This window comes from Myotis lucifugus, unplaced genomic scaffold (genome assembly GCF_000147115.1).
Source record: "Myotis lucifugus unplaced genomic scaffold, Myoluc2.0 scaffold_62, whole genome shotgun sequence".
NCBI lineage: Eukaryota > Metazoa > Chordata > Mammalia > Chiroptera > Vespertilionidae > Myotis > Myotis lucifugus.
The window spans coordinates 965532-987280 of record NW_005871110.1 but is presented as its reverse complement, the minus strand read 5'-3'; the positions used below and the strand labels follow the sequence as shown (position 1 = coordinate 987280).

Below are 21749 nucleotides of genomic sequence, written 5' to 3'. Positions count from 1 at the left end.
CCTTTTCCAAGAGATAGAGCCCTCAGATGTGAGATTATAGTCTGACCAAGTAGCCTATGTCTTTGGCTATGGTTATGTGTGTATCTTTTTCTAAGAAAATTATTTTGACCAGGTACCCTGTGATAGCCAAATAGAGAACAACACGTTCCATGAAAGTTTTCCATGTCTCCATCAAATAGCAACAATTTAGTCTTTTCTAGTGGGTTTGTTCTGGACCTGGGGGATGCAGTGGTTCTCTGGGAGTATACAAACGACCTTTTCCATTTGGTACTCAGCCACTCTGGCTGGGAATTGGGTGCAGAGTGTAGCTATCAGGAGTGTCCTCTCACTGGATTAAGCACTAAGAAGAGGTGTAAGGTTCCACCCTTGTTAGTTTCTCTGGTTGAGTCCCAACCTACCTTTCCAGCCTCATCTCTTGCTGCCTGCATAACAAGGTATTTATAGTTCCCCATCCTCGGTTGCCTCTTGCCCACAAACATGCTTTACATCCACATGGAAAAATTACAGTTCCTACTCTATTCTTTACCTACTTAATTACCACTAATATTCTAAGAATTTAGAACAAGGGTCACAAAATCCCAGAAGTCCTCTTCATCCCTATCACCTTCAGAATCCAGGTGAAGTATCTCTCCTTTATGTTTCCATACAATACCTTCACAAATCTCTATTACAGCCACGATGACATTGTTTGAAAATTGTTCCTTAATCTTCTTTTCCCCTTCCCCTTTTTCCTATTATTCCTAGTATCTTTAGAACAGAGATTTTGTCTTTCTACTCTATGTCCCCAATGCCTGGACCTGGTACACAGCAGGAGCTTAATGAATGTTAGTTGTTGGAATACATGAATCTATCGATTGATCTTATACAAGCCAGGATTTTCTAAGGCACTTATGAAGAAATATCATAACAAAGCCAAATTATTTCACAAGGTTGAATTTTATATTTGAACTTTTAAAATAAGAATAACAAATCTTGTACCAACCTGAAGGTTAGGAAGATGGAAAACACTGGTGCCAGGCCTCTCTTCAATGAATTAGCAAATGAAAAGATCAGCTGTGAAGCCAGGAGAAAAAGGAGGGAGGCACAGTCAGCCACAACCCCAAACCTCTCTTTTCCACCCAATATTTGGATTTGAAAATTTCTTTTGGAGTGACTTGTTTGAATGAGTATTACTAAACAGAGAATTACTTGTATTAATGCTAATGCTTTTCCAACTATAGGTTGTTTTCCTCTGGGTATCATTTTCAAGATCTTTATAAGAATCATTTTTAAAATAATTATATATGTAATTATTCCACTTTCCCAAAGATGAGGCATTAAGGAGAACAATTAAAGTTGGATTATTACTGCTCTGCGCTTATCCAAAACAAACAAAAATACATTAGACTAAATGCATATAAATAATTGGTAAAATTTAAAGTGATGGAAATTTATGGATTATATACTAAAGCATAGGATTTCAGTGATGCCAAATCATCTGGAACACAGAAAATACATCTGTGCCCCCCTCTACCTGCTGTCCCACACTGTCCTTCCTACTCTGAACTGGTACAGTTTGTATTGTAACCAAAAGACAGAATATTCCAAGAGCTAAATTCCCATGCCAGACTCAGCCCTGTGTCCAGGATGAAATCGTCCTTGGGAAAAAGCAGTGCCAAATGAGATAGCAACAGGGCTTGATTGATGACTGGGGTCACTCGTGTTCCAAGACCTACAAGAATGCTTGCTGCTGCCCAAACACTGGTCATGGCTGGGGGAAGGGTTGTTTGTGGTTCAACCCAGAAAAGCATTGATGAACCCAAAAGATGCCTCAAAAATATGAATAATGAGGCCACTAGATGGGTAAAAAGAATAAAAAAATATGCATTGTTCAATACATTAACATCTTGTGTTCTACCTTCTTTTTTACCTTTTTTCTATTACTACTTAATAACTACAAGCTTGATAACTTGGGTCAAATCTACCTAAGTAGATTTTCTTCATGGAGGAAGAGAAAAAAACATCAGATTGTGATGTTTTTATACTGGAATTTTCTGATGAAGAAATCTATTTCAGTCATATAGTATTTTTGCTTTTAAATTAGGAGGTAAAATTAAAGAGACTGTTGAGTAATTCTACTGTGTCTTCAAAGGGTAATTCTATTGCCATCTTTCAGCAAGTCCATATCAATAAAGGAATGATCTGGTAAGCCAAAAGGAAAAGATCTCTTGATGAGAATGTTCTTCCTTCTAATTAGCTGTAATATACAGGTATTTCCTTGGTGACTTTTGAACCCATAATCATATGTGTCTGACAATAATTAGTACTTCATAGTTTACAGAACACTTCAACAAATATTTTTTCAGTGAATCTTAACAATAATCTATCAGTAACTTTTAATATTGGCCATTCATTAGATTTCCACAATTATTCCATCACTTTATTCTCTCCCCAGAACTCTTATGCCCCCAGCATGTAGTATATAGAGCATAGTCAGAAGGACCAAGTATTGAATTACAGAAAGATAAAGCAAATTTTCAAATTCTCTTTTAAACTTATCACCTTGGCTATCTTTCTATTTTAGTTATTTTTTTTAAATTTGGTTTTTGGCATTTTTTTAATGATGGTCTGTTAAATAGAAGGTGTTCCCTTAAGCCTTAATTCTATGTAACGAACACAGAATTAATTCTGAAAGTAGCTTCCCTATTTTTTTACATTTCCTTTGCTTCTGGAGATAATCTAATTCCTGGAAGAGATCATTAATCCATTATTCTGGTGTTATGAAAGTTTCCAATTAGATTGGGTAAATGGGTTTTTTAGAAAAATTCAAACAATTTAAAAACAATATTGCCTGGCTAATCTCTGCTGTATACCAGAGATATATTGCTGTCTTTCGGCAGTAATTGTCTGAAGAAAGAGAATAACTCACATACTATTTTCATTCTTTTTTTTAAGTATTTCATTTTTTTAATATATTTTATTTATTTTTTCACAGAGAGGGAGGGAGAGGGATAGAGAGTTAGAAGCATTGATAAGCTGCCTCCTGCACATCCCCTACTGGGGATGTGCCTGCAACCAAGGTACATGCCCTTGACCAGAATCAAACCTAGGACCCTTCAGTCCGAAGACTGACACTCCATCCACTGAGCCAAACCAGTCAGATCCTATTTTCATTCTTTACTAAAATTATAAAATATCCCTTGACTTATTTTAGGCCTAAGTTTATTTCTTTTAGACTTTGAGTCTGCAAACATATTGGCATCTATATTTTTTATCCTCCAATATCTATAAGGCTTTTTATTTGATAAACAGTAACTGAAGGGCTCTGTTGTTACAATTGCTATGTTGTGTACAATGGAAAACAAACTAATAGGAACAGAATAAAATGCCTAAAAATGAAACTCACAATATAGTGGTGAAGACAGCACATAAATAATTACAATTCGGTGTTAGAAATGCTGAACTAAAGATGTCAGTACAAGAAACAGGGAAGAAAGAATTGCTCAGGATGAATACTCAAGCAGCATTCTCAACTTTTCTTGGTCATATCCTACACCTAGCCCATCAGCAAACCCTGTTGGCTCTACTTGCATGCATATATATATATATATACCAGTAGAATGCAGCCACTTCTTACCATCTGCTCCCAGGCCGAACCATCATCTCTCACTGCATTATCTCATAACTGTTCCCCTTCTCCTACCTTATCCCTCCTGGCAACCCTCTCCCCACCACCATTCGTCAACTTTCATTATAACAGTGGGTGATCCTTTTAAAACATAAATTAAAGTACTCTGGTTTCTCTTCAGATCGCATAAATCTTTCGCCTTTTTAAAACACAGATTATATCATGTCGTTCTGCTCAAAAACTCCGAATGGTCTATCAGTTCACTTGAAGTAAGAGGCCCTGAGGCTCTCCCTACCTCTGCCCAGCATTGCCTCTCAACTCAGCTCCTGCTGTATTCCCCCTGGCCCTCAGGGAAACAGCCCAGGCATGCTTCTGCCTCAGGGCCTTTGCACTAGCTTTCCCTGTTCCACTATATTCTCCCTCAAGATATCAGCAAGTAAAAAAATATATATATATTTTATATATATATAAATAAATATATATATATATATCTCAGCAAGTTAGCTCCCTCACTTCCTTCCGGTCTTTACTGAAATGTCACCTTCTCACTTAGACCTTCCCTGGCCACATTTCAGCAGCACCTTCTGCTCCCCAATATTTCTGTCCCCATGTCCTGCTTTATTTTCTGTTAGCACTTGTCACGACCTAACATAGTATGTATTTTTCTGCTTTTGTTTGCTTGTCTTGCTTATTGTCTCTATATGAGGAGGATAAGAACAATGATGACAGTCATTTGTGTCCTTGACTAATTGCTGTGTCCCCAGTGTCTAGAAGATTGCCTGGTAGTTACCAGTTAATATTTCTGGAATAAATGATTGAATGATTGCTTATTGACATTGGATGAGTGACTTAACAAGTTCTTGTACCTTTGTCCATTCAAAGAGGATTGCTGAGAGACCTGGGTTAAACTCCCTTTCTTATTGTGGTAGAATGATCTTGAGTGTTTGTTTCAGAAGAGTCAGGGAGGTTAATCCCAGAGACCTCCCATCTGACATTCTAGCTGATACAGAGGCTTGCTTCTATTTACAGCTAGTCTTGCTCTCAGGAGAAAACATTAACAGTGTAGGAAGGAAGTTCCTTAGTCACTTAGCTTCAGGGAAAGCCAAAGAGAAACGAAACTGACAGGTGGAGCAGGGGGGGCATTTATTACCACAATTTCACCTTCTCCTATTAAGCAAGCCTTCTCTATGTCAATACTTCCCGCTTCCATTGACCAAGAGTTAAATCAGATTGCTTAACCTAGTCTTCTAACAAATTACTTGTGCTTCACTCAATTTCACAAGCATTCAACTTTTTCTGATGATTGTGTAAGGTGTAAGAATATACTAAATGGAGCATAGATTGCTAAGTATAGAAAATAGAATATCAAGTGGAAAATAGCCAGTTTCCATTGGATGATAACCAACAACCTTCTAGGACAGGGCCATTTCCCCCTGTGATATTTGTGCTATGATGGTAAAACCAACCATTTTTAAGACTTGCACAGTATTTATCTTAGGGTTTGGTGGCATTGGTTGGGGCGTGGCTATGGCTTCCCTGCATAAGAGTGTGCATTGCTCTGGTCCCATTTTTGGAGGGTGGGGGAAGACTGGTTTATAATGCTGATTCCTACTAAATATGCGGTTATGGGCTTAGAAGAAATAGTTGCGCATGCTAATCACTCCCAAATCTGAATATATTTCAGGGTGTTTTCACAGTTTTCCCCACATAACATCTGTCCTTAAGAAGCCTCACTGCTATTGGTAAAGTATTGACTTGATTTCTCTGCTCACCTCTAGGGCGCTGCATGGTACTGCCCTGCCAGGCGCTCCCCTGCAGGCCTCTCCATCTTCCATGAGTATGAGCTTACACAGCCATTCATCTCCAGATGGTTATGTTCACCGTCACTGACAATCCCTCCACATCTCATACACACCACCGGGCTGCTCCCCTACTAAAATTTTCCCAAGCCACATGTTACACATTTCTTTTCTCTGCCATGCTCCCAACTGTTTCGTTGTGTTTGGGTCTGTCTGTTTGCATAGCGCTGTCAGACTATATGCATGAAAGGTGCATTGTTGACATGACTGGTTTTGAAATGTTTCTGAAAAGAGCCTACCTCGATTATTTGGGAGGTGGGAGGAAGAGGAAGTTTGAAGCCCCAAAAGTGGAGGTCAGAGACTCCTACTTGAATCTTTGTCAAAAGGGGACAAAGAAAAGAATGTGATCATGATCTCTACCCATATAAAGGGTATGGATGTCTCTACTAAAAAAAGAAAAAGAAGGAGGAGGAGGAGGAGGAGGAGGAGGAGGAGGAGGAGGAGGAAGAGGAGGAGGAGGTGGAGGAGGAGGAGGAGGAGGAGGAGGAAGGAGGAGGAGGAGGAGGAGGAGGAGGAGAAAAGAAAGAATGATAGGCAGTAGTGACATAAAGAGGTAGGATCCATAGAACAAAAGGCTTAAAAATGTTTGTTAAAAGGGGCACACTTGCAGGCAAGACTCAGGTTAATATCATTGTTAGCTTTCTTTTAGTCACCAAGTTCAAGACACCCAACCAGAACTGGCCCATGGAGAAGAGTGTTTGGCTGTCCCTCTCACAGCTGACTGGTATACTGCATGGACTCCACTGTCCTTCACGTTGCCCATCAGATTGGCCTGGTTTTAGGCTTTCAGATAAAGAATAATTTAGGAATTATTTTTCACTTAACCAGATAAGAAAGCATAAGTTAACTGGACAATGATGGGACTAGAAAAGGGAACACAAGAAGCACTTTTGGAAATTAACTTAGGAAACTCATTCCTAATAACCAATTTTTGATAGTGATTATCTGCCCTTCTCAACCACTTCTTCAAAGGATGAATTTGGTATTTCTGGTTGGAAAAGCAGTTTAGCTTCTCATTGCTTCTCTGGTCTTTTCCTACTACATTTGCTATATTTGATTGTAGTTTTATAAAGATAGGCCTTGCGAACATGTGTGGCATTTGCTGTTTAATGTGTAGCTCTGGCCAAGATATGTGGATAAGATGCACTTTTTTCCTTTAATCTTCCAACAAAGATTGGTCCCAACTTTGCATGCACTCCTTATGTTATCCAAATATCTTTGCCAATCTTTTCACATGCTATTTTTGGCCAGTATTCTACTTGAAAGATCAATGAAAAATATGCTTTTTTGTTTGTTTACCATCAAAAGAAAAACTGATGTGATTGAGGTTGGCTTTATCAGCTCAAGCATTTTTGGATGACTAGATCTCCAAATAGCTTTAAATCCTATCAGGTTTTTTTACAGCTGAAATAGGAACCCTGAGGTCATTTCCAGGCTAACCCTGCTGCCTAATATGTGAGAATGTCCTCATCACACCACCCCCTCCCAATTATTTTTAAACTCAGTTCTTCAAAGTAAAAAAAAATAACAGAACTATAGAAGTAAACACGCTAGAAGTTCCCTTTTTCTCTTTATCCTTCGTAGGAATGGCATTTTTAAACATGAGCTTGTGTAGACATTGAACAGTCTCCACATGGGAATGAATGATTTGATTAAAGGTTACTTAATATCTTAGTTCCTGGGAATTCTGCCTAAAGCTGGAGATATTCTTCACTGTAGGTTTTGTACCTTCTTTGACTACATAGAAAAAATGGCTCAAAAAAGCAGAGGGAATAAATGGCATTCTCAAAATAGTTACTTGATTGTATAGGTGTTTGTGTCACAGAGGATACTGATGTGTTGAGAATGAGGAATTAGAAAAGAATGTTGAGATAAGGAGGAATGTGTTAAAGCAGCATCTTCCTATGGCCCTATCATTATATTCATTGATGCAGTTTCTTGGTTAAAATCAGGTTTCGAGTACTGCATTCATATTGCAGCCTAAGGAATAGGATTCTGTATCATCTGTACACAATGTTTTCTTCATTTGCATTTATATTTAGATCAGCAAGGGTTAAACTGAATACATTTAAGCAAAGATGATATTTTTAACTGCTTTCAATATAAAATTATGGGGACAGATTCTCATGGATGTGCATTAAAAAGGGGAAAAAAATAACTTTATTCCAAGGATACAAGTAGAATTTTGACTCAGTAAATTATTTTAGCTTCAGAGGTAGTGTTCCTCTCAGCACAATCTCTTCTCTTTAACTATCATTCTTTTGAGCAAATATTTACAGAGCACGGAATTATATTTCTAGCTTTCCAACAGTATGTCATACATTGAAATATTGATGGGACACAGTTAGAAGTTGGGCCCTCCGGACTTGTATTGTGTGGTGGCATTGTGCTACTATCATCAGGAGATTCAATTTTTTCCAACCCCCAAGGTCCTGTCTGTACTTGTTTACAGGTCATCTGGAGAGTAACTAGTATGTGTTCAGCGGCATGAGTGTTATCACAGTAACCTTGGCAACAGAGCTAGCTCTGATTTCAAAACATCACATGCTGTATCATAAAATTAGATAACGGAATTGACATTTAGCTACATGTCTGTCATATAAATTAAACCCTGAGAATTATTTCCTTTATAGTCACATACCTTAATATGGAAAGAGAAGGCACCAATTAGAACAATTTTATACAAATACATATTATTCCACTTTTAAGTGCTAAATACATTTCCTCAATTCTTTCTCTATAATATTGAAACTCGAATATTGCCATATTATTCTCACACTGCTGAAATTCATGGTGGCTTTATTTTATGATCAGGATGAAGCTTACAGCAGAGCTACATCAGATATCCTATATAAATAGGATTATGAATAATAGAAAACTCAGCTCCTGAAAAAAATGTAAAATTCAAAGCACTCTTGGCTTTACTGGGTACTGTTATTTATGCTGATTAGAAGTAAGACTGCACAGAATATTCTACTAAATCAGAATCCCAAAGACAAGACATGCTTCCCTTTCATTTATATATTTATGAATATTTTACACATTTTCCAGTATCCAAGAATCTTTGATAATATCTTTATTTCAAGGACACTACACATGCAGATTAATACATTTATCTACTTTGAGTCCTAGGTCCTCTTTTGTGATTTATAAATATTTTAATCTCAGCATTTTTCTCTATATTTGCTCTGATCTGTTGCAGTTATATATATATGTAAATGTAAAGAGTTAACTTGTGATTTACATTTAATGTAAGCACCCTGCAGTTTTCTATCTTGCAAATGATTATTTTTAGAAATTTTATGGTTGCCTGGATATATTTGTTTGTCTTCATTGATATGTAGGGGGAAAAGCTCATTAATGATTTAAAAGAAGGTGTTTTGATTAAATTTATTCCTAGTATTTTTTGAAGCAATTGTGAATGGGATTGTTGTTTTAGTTTCCCTTTTTCATAGTTCATAATTAGTATATAAAAATTCAACTGATTTCTGGATATTTATTTTGTATCCTGCTACTTTACTGAATTCTGGACCCTTGAATCTCCTGCTCAGGTGGTAAATATTTGAGGCAGGATTTCAATATATGTTTCTTTCAGGTCCCCATGGAATGTTAGCTCCTGCTCTTTGAACTAGTTCCTTTCTAATTTCCAACATATATAAATTTCCCTTCATTTATTTTGAACTAAAAAAATTAAAAATTAAAGATGGTGTTTTGATTAATCAACTTGATCTTTCTCATTACATAACAATAATCTAATAAAATTATAAGAGTTTATTTCTGAATTTAGCTGCAAGATAATCTCGAATCCTTGGGCATAAGTTTTCCTATTCCTTATACTCTTCTGCCTCAATGTTCTCAAAGTCATCATTGAGCCTGTTTCAACCTAGACTGATAGTTTATAATTCTTCTTAAAGATACCTTTTAGCAACTATCTGTCAAACACCATAATGGAACAACTGTCTTGTAAAACAGTTCTTTGGCTTCTAGAATGGTAAGTTGTTATATAAAAATGAAAGATCTTTATGTCAAAATTGACTATAAAGCAATTTTTCTTTTCCCCATCTACCTGCTATATTTCATAAATAATATTGAGAAATCTGCTTCCAATATTTTCTCATCTTATTAGCCATCCATTTAACTCTGGCTATTTTTATGTTGAACACTACCTTCTTACCATATACCTGGTAAAGAGTCAACATCCCTGCAGATTCAGAACCGGATAAGTGGTTGTGCTCTCCACTCATGTGCTGAAGTGGGAAGAAGGGTAGAAATCCTTCTGAGCATTTGCCACCTTGTACAGTAAATACCTGTTCCATTTTCAGTATTGTTTAAACTCTTTGCTTTATCTCATTGGGTTGAGTCATCATCACCTTTATGTTTTAACTGCTAAAAGGTAGTTTGTATTGTTTTCTTTTATCTTGAAACTATTTCTTGTGATGAACAGAAATAGTTCAGCATGTTGTGGTTCCAGGACTGAGTCAAGCTTGAGTCACCATCTATACTATAGAATAGCATCACTGGAAACTTGTCAATGCATAGGCATTCTGCAGTGCAATGTGGACATGAACTTGGGCTGTGCTGATGCTGGACTGTGGGGGCTTATCAGGCTCTTTGCATGACTCCAAGATGTAGTTTAATATCTAATCTCTCTCTTTTTTTTAAATTATGACATGATCATTGGCATTAGATGGATGGGAGTGGGGAGGAACTTTAATGATAAAAGAAAAAAAGTGAAAAAGGTGATACAGTGTTGTTTGTTTTTTTATTTCCTTTTAGGTCTGATGTTGTGGTCCTCTGCTTTTCTATTGCTAATCCCAACTCCCTAAATCATGTGAAAACCATGTGGTATCAAGAAATCAAGCACTTTTGCCCCCGCACACCTGTTGTCCTAGTTGGCTGCCAGCTAGATCTCCGCTACGCTGATCTTGAAGCTGTTAATCGAGCCCGACGCCCTTTAGCAAGGTAAGCCAAGGGACTCGGTGTTTCTCGGTGCTGGCCAAATTAAAATGTGGAGATAGCAGATGTCTCTGTAGCCTGGCGTTCTGTTCTGTAACAGTCTTGAGACCCCTTCAACCAGCCATACGCTTTCAGTCACCTTATTCAGCATGAGGGTGCGTGTCCTGACCCTTCTCACGGTGATATCACCTCTTAGGTAGCAACCTATTTCACTAAATGGTTGGCTGGTGCTTGACGTGAATTCTCTAATTATGACATGGTGTAGAGAAAAGTGCTTTGAAATTTGTAAAGTATTAAACAAAATGTTAGCTACTCATAATGTCATTCTTGAAATTATGATTATAATAAAGTTAAACAACAGAGTGATCAGCACAATTTTTGGACCCAGGATCATCAGGTTCATACACGTATGCATGTCCAAGGGTTATAATCTCATTTTCCTCAATCCAGCCTCTGAGAGTATTTCATTCCGAAAATGACAGTGTCCGGCTTTAAAAAATCATATGGATCTATAGTTGCAAAACAACATTTTTTTAAATGTTGCTAGAGGTTATGTTTTAATGTGTCACAAGTTTAAAAATCAACTCAAAGGCGAATTTTAAAATGTGGATACCAATTTGGGGAGGGGGGTGGCAGTAAGAGTTTTTCAAAACCTATGCTCCTTCAATATTCCCTTTATAAAAATAATTTTATGTGTTTTATGTTTAAGTGCATTTTTTTCTGAAGAGCATATCTTTTCAAAATGCTGATATTAATACCTTCTTTCAATATTTGCTAATGTGCTTGTTACAAAATTTTATGTGGATACAATTTTTTATGCTCTCACAACAAAAGCAAATGTTACTTTGTTTAAATAATTTCTGATGTTCTGGGTACATTTTGGATATATTTTCTGAAAAGATTTCATGGAAAGTTTTCACAGTCCTTCTGTTCTTAAATAGATGGCCTCTGAATTGAATATTAGAAGCCACATAGAGGACTTATGGTGAATAAGAGACTGCCCGGACCTTAGAACTTCCTGTATAAAAGAATAGATTAAGATGATCAGGCTTTATAACCGTGGACATGTGAAGGACTGGGGGAGAGTTACAGAGCTCTAGAGGACGGGGAGGGGACAAGCCCTTCTACAGAGCAGTAATGAGATTACATAAAGGAGGTAACATTTGAGCTAAACCTTGAAAAGTGTCATCCGTTAGTGATCTTCCAGCCAGGCCCAGGACAAGGAGCACAAAATGCCCACAGAAACAAACCTTGATATTCCACTTTCTTCACTACACGTCCCTTCCACTTTTGCAGCTCCCTACAGTTTCTCCTCTTTTCAATCCAGGTCTTCAAATCCAAATTCTACCTAGTGTTATCTTATTTCCCCTAAGACTAGTGCCTGTCACTCACATTACCTTTGGTATTGAAAGCCAAATGTTTATTTAGGAAGATAAATTCTAATAGTATGTCTCAAAATCAAGTATGCATTTATAACAGATCACATCTTACCTATGTTCTGGAATCCATTTGTGTCTTTGCTGTGGTTATGCTATAATCACAGAACTATTCCATTACACTGCTTCCAAAGGTCTGGCCTCCCTGGGTTTGATTAGATTGCAGTTTGGTCTCATGTGCCAGCCCAAAGGATGTCGAACTTTGTGAAACCAGAAGAAAAAAAAACTTTCTAGGAACTCTGTGGAACCAGAAGGCAAAAAAAAATTTTTTTGTTAATTCTTACCTGAGGATATTTTTCTCCATTGATTTTTAGAGAGAGTGGAAAGGAGGAAGGGAGGGGGGTAGAGGGAGAGAGAGAGAAAGACTAATGCACTTGTCTAGGCAAAAATGTCATGAGGTCCTGACTAAAAAGGTGAAAGAAAAAAGAAGGTAAAGATGTGAAAGAAGATTTACAAATCTAATTACTGAGAACGTAATGAGCTTTTGGATGGTGACCGTTTAACTAGTTTGGAACTAGGGAGTTCTAGACTCTAATTGCTTAGTAGAGTTCTCTCAGCAACTTGCAAATGTGAATTTAGGCAAACCCTTTAAACTCTGCCTTCAGTTTCTTTAGAATGTAGAATGAAAATAATACCCATAGGGTTATAGTGAGGCTCAGATGAGAAAATGAATATGGACTCATTTTAAAGTTATAAAGCAAAATTTAGTGGTGATGAAGATGATGGTGGTGGTCACGATGATAACCGCTAACATTTATCAAGCATAGTGGACCAGGTACTATGCTAAGCATATTATCTCATTGAAACCTCTCAACGCTCTTTGAAGATATAGGTACTCATTATTATTATTCCTCTTTTAGAGATGGGAGAACCAAGGCTTAAAGAGATGAGTAACTTTCCCGGGATCAAATAGTTAGTAAATGGCTGTTACTTCAGTTATTGTGGTTACTACTGAAAGCATTTTTTTCCTATAATCGTAAGTTCTTTATATTTGAAAGACTTGAAGTTGGCAGTATATTTTTTTCAAGAGCCTTTTTAAAAGCTTTAGTAGGCCCAGCCAGTGTAGCTCAGTGGTTGAGCATTGACCTATGCACCCGAAGGTCATGGTTTGATTCTGGTCAGAGCACATGACTAGGTTGAGGGCTCTATCTCCAGTGGAGGACATGCAGGAGGCAACCAATTGATGATTCTCTCTCATCATTGATGTTTCTGTCTGTCTCTCTCTCTCCCTCTCCCCTCCTCTCTGAAATCAATAAAAATATATATTTTAAAAAATAAAAGCTTGAGAAGGATTTTAAATTATGATTCAATTGGGTCCTTAGGGAGACCCTGGCTACTACATTATTTTTCTAAATAAAGCCGATAATAATTTTTAAATATTCTATTTCAGGCCCATAAAGAGAGGAGACATTCTGCCCCCTGAGAAAGGCCGAGAGGTTGCAAAGGAATTGGGCATCCCATACTACGAGACGAGCGTCTTTGATCAGTTTGGAATCAAGGATGTGTTTGACAACGCAATCCGGGCAGCGCTGATTTCCCGCCGGCACCTGCAGTTCTGGAAATCCCACCTCAAGAAAGTTCAGAAACCTTTACTTCAGGCACCGTTCCTACCTCCAAAAGCCCCTCCACCGGTCATCAAAGTCCCAGAGTGTCCCTCTACGGGGACGAACGAAGCCGCCTGTTTACTGGACAATCCTCTGTGTGCCGACGTCCTGTTCGTCCTCCAGGACCAGGAGCACATCTTTGCACACCGAATATACCTTGCTACCTCCTCTTCCAAATTTTATGATCTTTTTCTAATGGAATGTGAAGAAACTCCAAATTGGAGCGAAGTTACTTGTGAGAAGGAGAAGCAGAGCCGGGATGTCCAGGAGCAGGCATGGAGTGTTGTTGACCCAGATGAGGAGCAGGAGGAGGGTACCCCAAGGACGCCTCAGGCTGACCAGTGGGAGTCCTCCAGCCAGAACCTCTCCCAGCAGGAGATTCTAAAGCTGGAAGCCGAGGGCTCAATCCCAGAGACACAGACACTGGCAGGCTGGAGTAAGGGGTTTATTGGCATGCACAAGGAAATGCAAGTCAATCCCATTTCAAAGCGGGTGGGCCCCGTGACCGTGGTCAGGATGGACTCGTCGGTCCAGTCGGGCCCTTTCCGGACCCTGCTCCAGTTTCTTTACACGGGGCAACTGGATGAAAAGGAGAAGGACTTGGTGGGCCTGGCTCAGATCGCAGAGATCCTGGAGATGTTTGACTTGAGAATGATGGTGGAAAACATCATGAACAAGGAAGCCTTCATGAACCAGGAGATTACGAAAGCGTTTCACGTCAGGAAGGCCAATCGCATAAAAGAGTGTCTTAGCAAGGGGACGTTCTCAGGTGAGCAGGGCCAGTGGCCAAGTCCTGGATACCTTTGATGCATTTTATCGAACCGTAGTCAGACATGAGCAGGGGAAAACATAATTGTCCCTAACATAGATGAGTACTTATGTTTTCCCACATGCCAAAGTTACACGTATTTACTTATATAATTCTCATCAGACTTAAGGGCTACATATTATTATGTCTATTTTTCAGATAGGGAAACTGAGGGACACAGAAGGTTAGGTAACTTGCCCATGGTTATGCAGGTAGTAAAGGTAGACCTGGGATTTGAACCCAAGCTGTCCCCCGAAGTGCCACAATATCACAATGCTTCCAAGGATGGGTCAGGTTATCCCTGAGCCTGAGCCCGAGCCAGTCAGCTTGATGCTCACAGTTCTCCTTCAGGATTCCTTCCTGAGCAACTCTATTCCCCACTGACCCTTCAGCAATTACTCATGACCAAAAGCAAAGACCTCTTGTCCTGAGGCACTGAAATCCTTGAGGCAATTTTGGTGACCCCTGCATTCCCACCAGGGTGCCTCATCTCTTTCCACCCCCTCTTTTTTTTTGTTCTCACACTCCTTTCTTGTTCCTTCTTTGTCTTTGACAAGTAAGCATATCTGCCCACGGTGTCCTTACATAATTGCTTAAGCACACTGGTGGCCTGCTTAAGCACACTGGTGGCCTGTATCCAAGATGGGTTACATGCCCATGTTTGTACTGTCTTCTATCTTGTACTATTTTTGTTTTGCATGTGTGTGTGTGTGTGTGTGTGTGTGTCATTATTACATTTTGACTTCCTAACTTCTGATAATATGTATACTTCATTTGTGTCTTTATCTTTCATAATGCCTGTCATGATATATACATTTAGTAAGTGTTACTGAGTCTGTTCATAAATTTTAAAACTTATGCGTAATATTTACTCCAAACACTGACCATCATGATATAAAAGCAGTCTTGAAAGTTAATGGGAAAAAATGTTCAAAGCTGCAGCAAATTAAACAGTGGGCCTCAAGTAAAGTTCATGAAATCATGCTCTCCTTACTGCAGAAGCATAATGAGCAAATACAGTGGGGAAGCCTCAAGTGAATTCTATTTAAGGGGAAAAAAGGCTATAAAATACAGTTTATGGATAATTGGAAATTTTTTAATATGAACTAGATAGTAGATGATATTAGGGAATTATTTTTAACTAGAGGCCTGGTGCACGAAATTCATGCACTGGGGGGGGGGGGTCCCTCAGCCCAGCCTGCCCCCTCTCACAGTCCAGGAGCCCTCAGTGGATGTCCTACTGATGGCTTAGTCCTACAGATGAAGCCACAGTCTGGCAGCAGAGGCTTGGAGCAGGCACCCCGTGTGTGTGTGTGTGTGTGTGTGTGTGTGTGTGTCCCCACTGGGAGCCTGCTCCCAGCCACACCGTGGAGGCTTGGAGCAGGCGCCCCTTTGTGTTGATCTCTCAGGCTCCTGGCCACGCCTGCGTGTTGTTCTCTCCCTTGAGTGGTGGCCAGGGTGGGCTGGAAGCTTGGCTTCCTCCATCGTCGGGGGCAACCCAAGCCTCCAGCTCCATGGCTGCTGCCATCTTTGTTGGGTTAATTTGAATACTCACCCTGATTGGCTGGTAGGTGTAGCGGAGTGACACCAATTTAAATGTTTCTCTTTTATTAGTGTAGATTTTCTTAGAAGTAATGATATGATTATCTAAGAGAATGTTCTTAGTTTTAGAAACTCGATAAAGTAGGAATGAAGTGTAATACTATCTGTTTTATAATATAATTTATATAATAACTTATATAAATTATATATACACATATAGCTGAAGCAAACATGGCAAATATTAAGTGAGATAAATGAATTGTTGTATTATTCTTACCACTGTTATAATTTTTTGAAGTTGTTCATAATGGGGAAGAAAAAAATATTCCTCTTTTATGTGTCTTTATGGTTCAGAGAAGTTGTGTTGTGACACTGTGTGTAAATGCTTACTCCTTAATCCTTGGAGAACATGGAGGGAATTGGGTGTGCCACAGGTGGGACACAAAATCACTCAATAAAGCTATGGAAGAGAGAGGACAAGAGACATAGATGGATGAATATGGGTGCAACTCTCAATGAGGCTGACTCATGGTGGTGTTTCCTCAATCCCTGAGCAGATGTGACATTTAAGTTGGACGATGGAGCCATCAGTGCCCACAAACCGCTGCTGATCTGTAGCTGCCAGTGGATGTCTGCCATGTTCGGGGGGTCATTTGTGGAAAGCACCAACAGTGAGGTACGTGCCTTCTGAAAAGCCTAAGTGAGTGTTCATGAACGTGCATGTGTATTTGTATAAAGTGTTTTATTAGCCAGATGACTTTGCTTCTTTAACTCCTTCTGTGAAATAGTTCCTTAGGCAGTGCCTGCGTGTCAGATCACCCTCTTCTTCAATCTGCAATTGTGAAGAGCATTGATTATTGTTCACTTGTTATGTATGAGCACCTAAGTGCTTTCCATGCCTATCCTTTCATCCCCACTGCTCTCCTCTCCCCTGAAAACATGATCAGCTGTACTTTGTAACAAATGTCTCCAGGCATATTATCAAAAGCATATATAAGAGGGACAGAACCTGTCTTTCCAAAGTTTAGGACAGTGAAATGTGTCTTCAGTCACTTATGTCCTAGGCTCAGCTCTGGCCCTAACCAAAGAGAGGACCTCAAGAAGCCACCTCCTTGTGCCATTGTTTCCTCATCTGCAAGATGAGGGATGCACTGGATTGCCATTGAGGTCTCCTTGAGCTATGACTCTCTCTGTGGCTCTGCCCTAACTTGCCTTCTCTGAGAGTTTGTCAACAGTAGGGAAACAGTAATACAGCAAATGGTTACTCCTCTGAACACATCTCTCAAAGTGCTTAGGTCTAGTGGAAGCCCCTGGGTTAGTGTCAGATGCTGGCCTTATCTCCAAAAGTGGGGCACTCTTTAGAGCAGAGCAAGTTGTACCTCAGAGACCCTGTATCTGCATCTTTTTACACACTCAGTTGGAAAATAAATAAAAATTTCATTCAAACACTTCTAACTTTAGCCTAGAGGTGAGCAAGCATTTTTGTTCAGTTTCGCAAGTATTTTTAACCATCTTTTTTTAAAAGAAAAAACATGGGGACACCCCATCAAGTTGATTGTCCTAAGAGGCTTGCTTTGCTTATCTCAGCTACTCTCAAACTTTAAAAAGAAATACAGAAAACAATGGCTAACTTTTGGAAAGGGTTGCTCACACCAGAAATCTGAGCACTCCCATTGTGACCCAGGAGCCTGCATTTGCATCCCCAAGTAGGGAAACAGAATCCTAGAATCACAAGTTGGGATGGCCAGGACTAGAGAGGTCACTGGGCCACCCCCCTGCCTCCAGAACAAACTGCAGCTGCTGCTAAGCCAACCCCCAGCAAAAGGCTGTCTGCTGTTTGGAGAAAAGCATTGGAACTATCCTGACAACCTCTCCTGGTGTCTTTCAGCCATTGTAGATCAGGAGCCCCTCACGTGTAACAATGAAAACGTCCCCGTATTGTCAGAGGTGTTCTGGGGAGTTATCATGGAGACCCCTGTAGCCTGTGGAGGCCACCCAGTGAAGGAACTGCGAGGCTCGCATCCCAGCTCCTCTCTCTGCAAGCTTGAGGCCTTGGGCCAGTGATCACCCTTCTGAGCTCCAGTCTCCCTATGTCATGAGGTGTAAGAATGAATACGTGCAAAGCACCTCATCAACTTTACATAATGATAGCTGTCAGGAGTCTTATTTTGATGCCAGCAGTGTTGAGATATTCTTTGTCTCTTCCAAAAAAATGTGAGGAAGCCTCTGATTAAGAAAACTTCATCCTAAAGGCATTTCACTGACTTCAGTACTCTCTCGATAAAGAGCCCAGAGGCTCGCTTCCCTTCTTTCTCCAGCTCACTGCAATGTGTGCTGATGGTGCTGTAGCCGCCTGCGATTAACCCAGCAGGGAGAAGCTGATCAAGGTCGGGGACCCAGGCACAGAGGGACACTGTGGAGCTGACCTCACAAATGCTAATCCCCTTTATCCCTTCCCAGAATGGATTGTAATTGTCTCCAGATTAAAATGTGCAGGAGAGGTGACCAAAGCAAAAACTTGGCAGCAAATGTGAATGTGCACGTATGCGGCTGCTCAGTAGCCTCCCCTGGAAATGGCCACCTGTTGAGCACTCCCCCAGAAAGTGAGGGTCGCTCACCACTTAGAGCTGTAGCTAGGGATGATAACAGGTATGTTTTGATCCACCCAGCTCAAAAGACAAGGCCCTGGAACCAAGCAACCAAAGGTCTGTGCCGAAATTCCTCTAGCCAGTGTATGACGAATGCCAAGTGCACAGGCATTCCTGCCCTTTCCTGCTCCTTCTCTTTATATCCAGTATAGACTGTGATCATTATGTAGTGTTGAACTCCTGTCTCAGCTTGACCTTGGGCAAGTGACCAGCCTCTCTAAATCTGTGTCCTCATCTGTAAAATGGGGATAACAGAGAAGGAGAGAACCTTCTTTAAAGGGCAGGCAAGGCAGGAGAGTGTGTGCGTAAAGCATTGAATTTGGTGTCTAGAACATTTAAGAATCATTAGTGACCATTGTCCAACTAGAGGATTCTTGTTAAATGCTTTCTAATGGGAGTTAAAGATCTTTGTCCCCTGAAAGCCCTAAGTGAAAGCCCCCAGTTTCCTTCCTGGTAGAGGTGGTTTTGGGGGTAGGGAAGAGCACTCAAGCGCCCAGTAAATGCTCCAGGGTTGATCTGGGTCCCTATGTGCACTTGGGATTTGTCTTTTCTAGGCCACCTTTTAACTCTGTTTTGTCCTGTGAAAATCTGACTTCCCAATACAAAATTCAGCCTATTTTTTGGCATTAATAGAATTCACATGCATATTCAGAAAAGAATAAAACGTGCCCATTGATGTTCCTTTAACTTTTTTTGTCATTTAATATTTAAGAAGACACTATTTTACTTATATTTTTCTCATTACTTTTAATACAGCAGTAAGCATAATTCTCTCCCCAGAGGTTCGCAGCAAATGGTTTATTAAAAATGCATGCCAGGGTTGTAGTAAGCAATGCTCTGGATCTACAATACTTTCTCATCTTCTAGGAGACTGTCTCTAATTATAAGCCTAATAGTCTGAGCTGATCTTTGCAATTAAAATTTTAAACCAACTAAACTGGAATATGGAATGTTATTTAGGATAGCATTATATTCTCTTTTATTACTCTCTTTTTAAAAGCTACATCAAGCAGGTACAATGCAAAATTCTTAATTCCATTTCTTATGTCACTTTATATTATTTTTTAATTCTATAAAACAGTCTCTCCATAGTTAATCAGTTCCATTGTAAATGTTGAAATCACATGAATAGGCTTTTTAAAAAAAACAATGAACTATGAGGGAAAAAATGTGTGCTCTGAAAGTGTTTTTAGTTTATTCTTATTTACTGGTTACTTCCAAAAGTCCCTAACATTATTTTCCAAAAAGGGCCATCACTTCAAAAAAATATTAGTACCATTTAGCAAGAAGGAAGCAACACGTCACAAATGATTACAAATGTCAGAACATTCCAAAGACATTGAGAGTTTTGGGGGCTGCTTGCTGGACTCTGCCATCTCTTAGAACCATGACTTAGAACAGACTCTTACAAAGAAAAACAAAAACCTGCTAAAGTAATCTGAATATTGTGAAAATCCATGATATCAGTGAAAAAGGAAAAACCTCAGATATCATTGACTCCAAATTTCTCCCCATAACAGATGAAGCAACTGAGAGTCATAGAAGGTGAATGATTTGTCAAACATCACCCGGCAGTGGAGTGACATCCCTGGCCTGCCCCAGACTCTTGCCCTGTCCTTCAAGCCCGTATTTTTAGAAACAGCAGACATCCTCCCCTCTGAGAGAGCAGGGGTTCACAGGAAGCCCTTGGGCTTTTTATATTACAATCACTAACACCTTTAGCACTTGGCACTTTATAAAATGTGCACTGTACTTTCACAATCAAAATGGCTCCAATTTTAAAGTTTTACAACTTAATTATCTAGAAAATTGTACTAATCCAAACACCACTTCTGAGAGAGAAATTTTGCCATGTGCTCACACATACAGAAACAATTCGGTGTTTAGAAATAAATCCATGTATGTATAAAATAAATGCATGTGTACATAAACATGTCTACCTGTGTAAGCATGCACACAAGTACAACCAGTGTTAGATTCACTGGAATAGCAATTAATTACAATACAAGGGCTTTTTATTTCAAAATAATATTAGTAATAGTTTCTACTTGCCAAGTTCTATATGTTGCAGAGGTTATTTGCAATGGTCACACTTGTTAAATCATGGACGGTAATAACCGACATACCTTATTTATGGAATAATAATTGTTTCCACTGACAATACCTGAAGGAAGCAGGGGAGATAATTTTCTAAATATCTCTAGGAATTTTATGAGCCTTTCCTTTCATGCATTAAGGGGAAGTTCTGTCTGAAATGATATTCCCTCTCTGAGGTGGCTGGTGGCTGTACAAGAGAATAATATAGAAGGTTGCTATGCTTGAAAAAATTCTGGAACCACTAGAATGCATTCGACATGAGGAGAGAGAGAGAGAGAGAGGGAGGGAGGAGGGAAGAGAGGAAAAGAATAAAATTCGATATATAGTATAGATATAATTATATATAATTAGATATGTATATCTTTATATTATGCTGTAGAGAGGTTTATTAAATACCAGAATTAAGAAGTGCATAACTACTTATCCTTTTGAACTCAGAAATCTAATTCTTAAAAACTAGTAATGAAAGATGTTATATGTGACCCAAACCTTTGCTTCCTTTGCCATGAGGGGTTTCCAATACTGCACAGCAGTTCTGAACACAGACGTTAGAATTATATTCCCTGGGTCCAAATCTCAATCACTACTCACTAGCTCTGTGACCTTGGATATGGAACTTAACCTCCCTAAACCTCAATTTCCTTATCTGTAAAGTAGTAGAAATAATCGTCTTTTCCTGTGAGGATTAAATTAGATACTGCGTGTGGAAAGCTTAGCACAATATCTTGTGCATAGGAGGGCTTTAATGGGGTTCATTTTTGTAATCATCATTTCAGAAGTAAACACCAGGGCCCATTTCATGTAGTTAGAGACCTGCAGCAAAGAACAGCTGCTGTGCAGTGTAGATCCCACTGATCCAGGCCCCACCCAGCCATCCAGAACTTCCTGGCTGCCTAGCAAACTCCAGCATGCATTCATATGGGCAACAGCTACAGGTACTCAGGAGGGAGATTAGGGGAACCCTGCAGGGGAGAGGTCACCATACCAACCAGCTATTCCCCCAGAAGTCCCAGGCGAAGGTTTCTCTGCATTCTCTCAATCTACTGGCACCTGGTAATGTTCCAGTAGTTCTGAATCTATGTGGTTGTGCCATAGGAAAAATAATTAAGTGTGTATATCATATTAGCATATATGTTGATAGAATGTTGGAATCAAGCCAGTCACTGTGACAGCTCAGGTGGTTGCATATACT

The 21749-nt window shown here is 39.4% G+C and overlaps 1 protein-coding gene across 6 annotated transcripts in view; it reads left to right on the top strand.

Annotated features, from left to right (window-relative positions):
- Positions 1–21749, top strand: part of RHOBTB1 (Rho related BTB domain containing 1) — a 64679-nt gene that overhangs the window by 34061 nt on the left and 8869 nt on the right. For all 6 annotated transcript variants that reach the window (XM_006089703.3, XM_023754606.1, XM_006089705.3 and 3 more), the window contains 3 exons: positions 10243–10428; positions 13249–14231; positions 16370–16488. In XM_006089703.3, the coding sequence (XP_006089765.1) occupies positions 10243–10428; positions 13249–14231; positions 16370–16488 (1288 nt within the window). The remainder of the gene's footprint in view (positions 1–10242; positions 10429–13248; positions 14232–16369; positions 16489–21749) is intronic.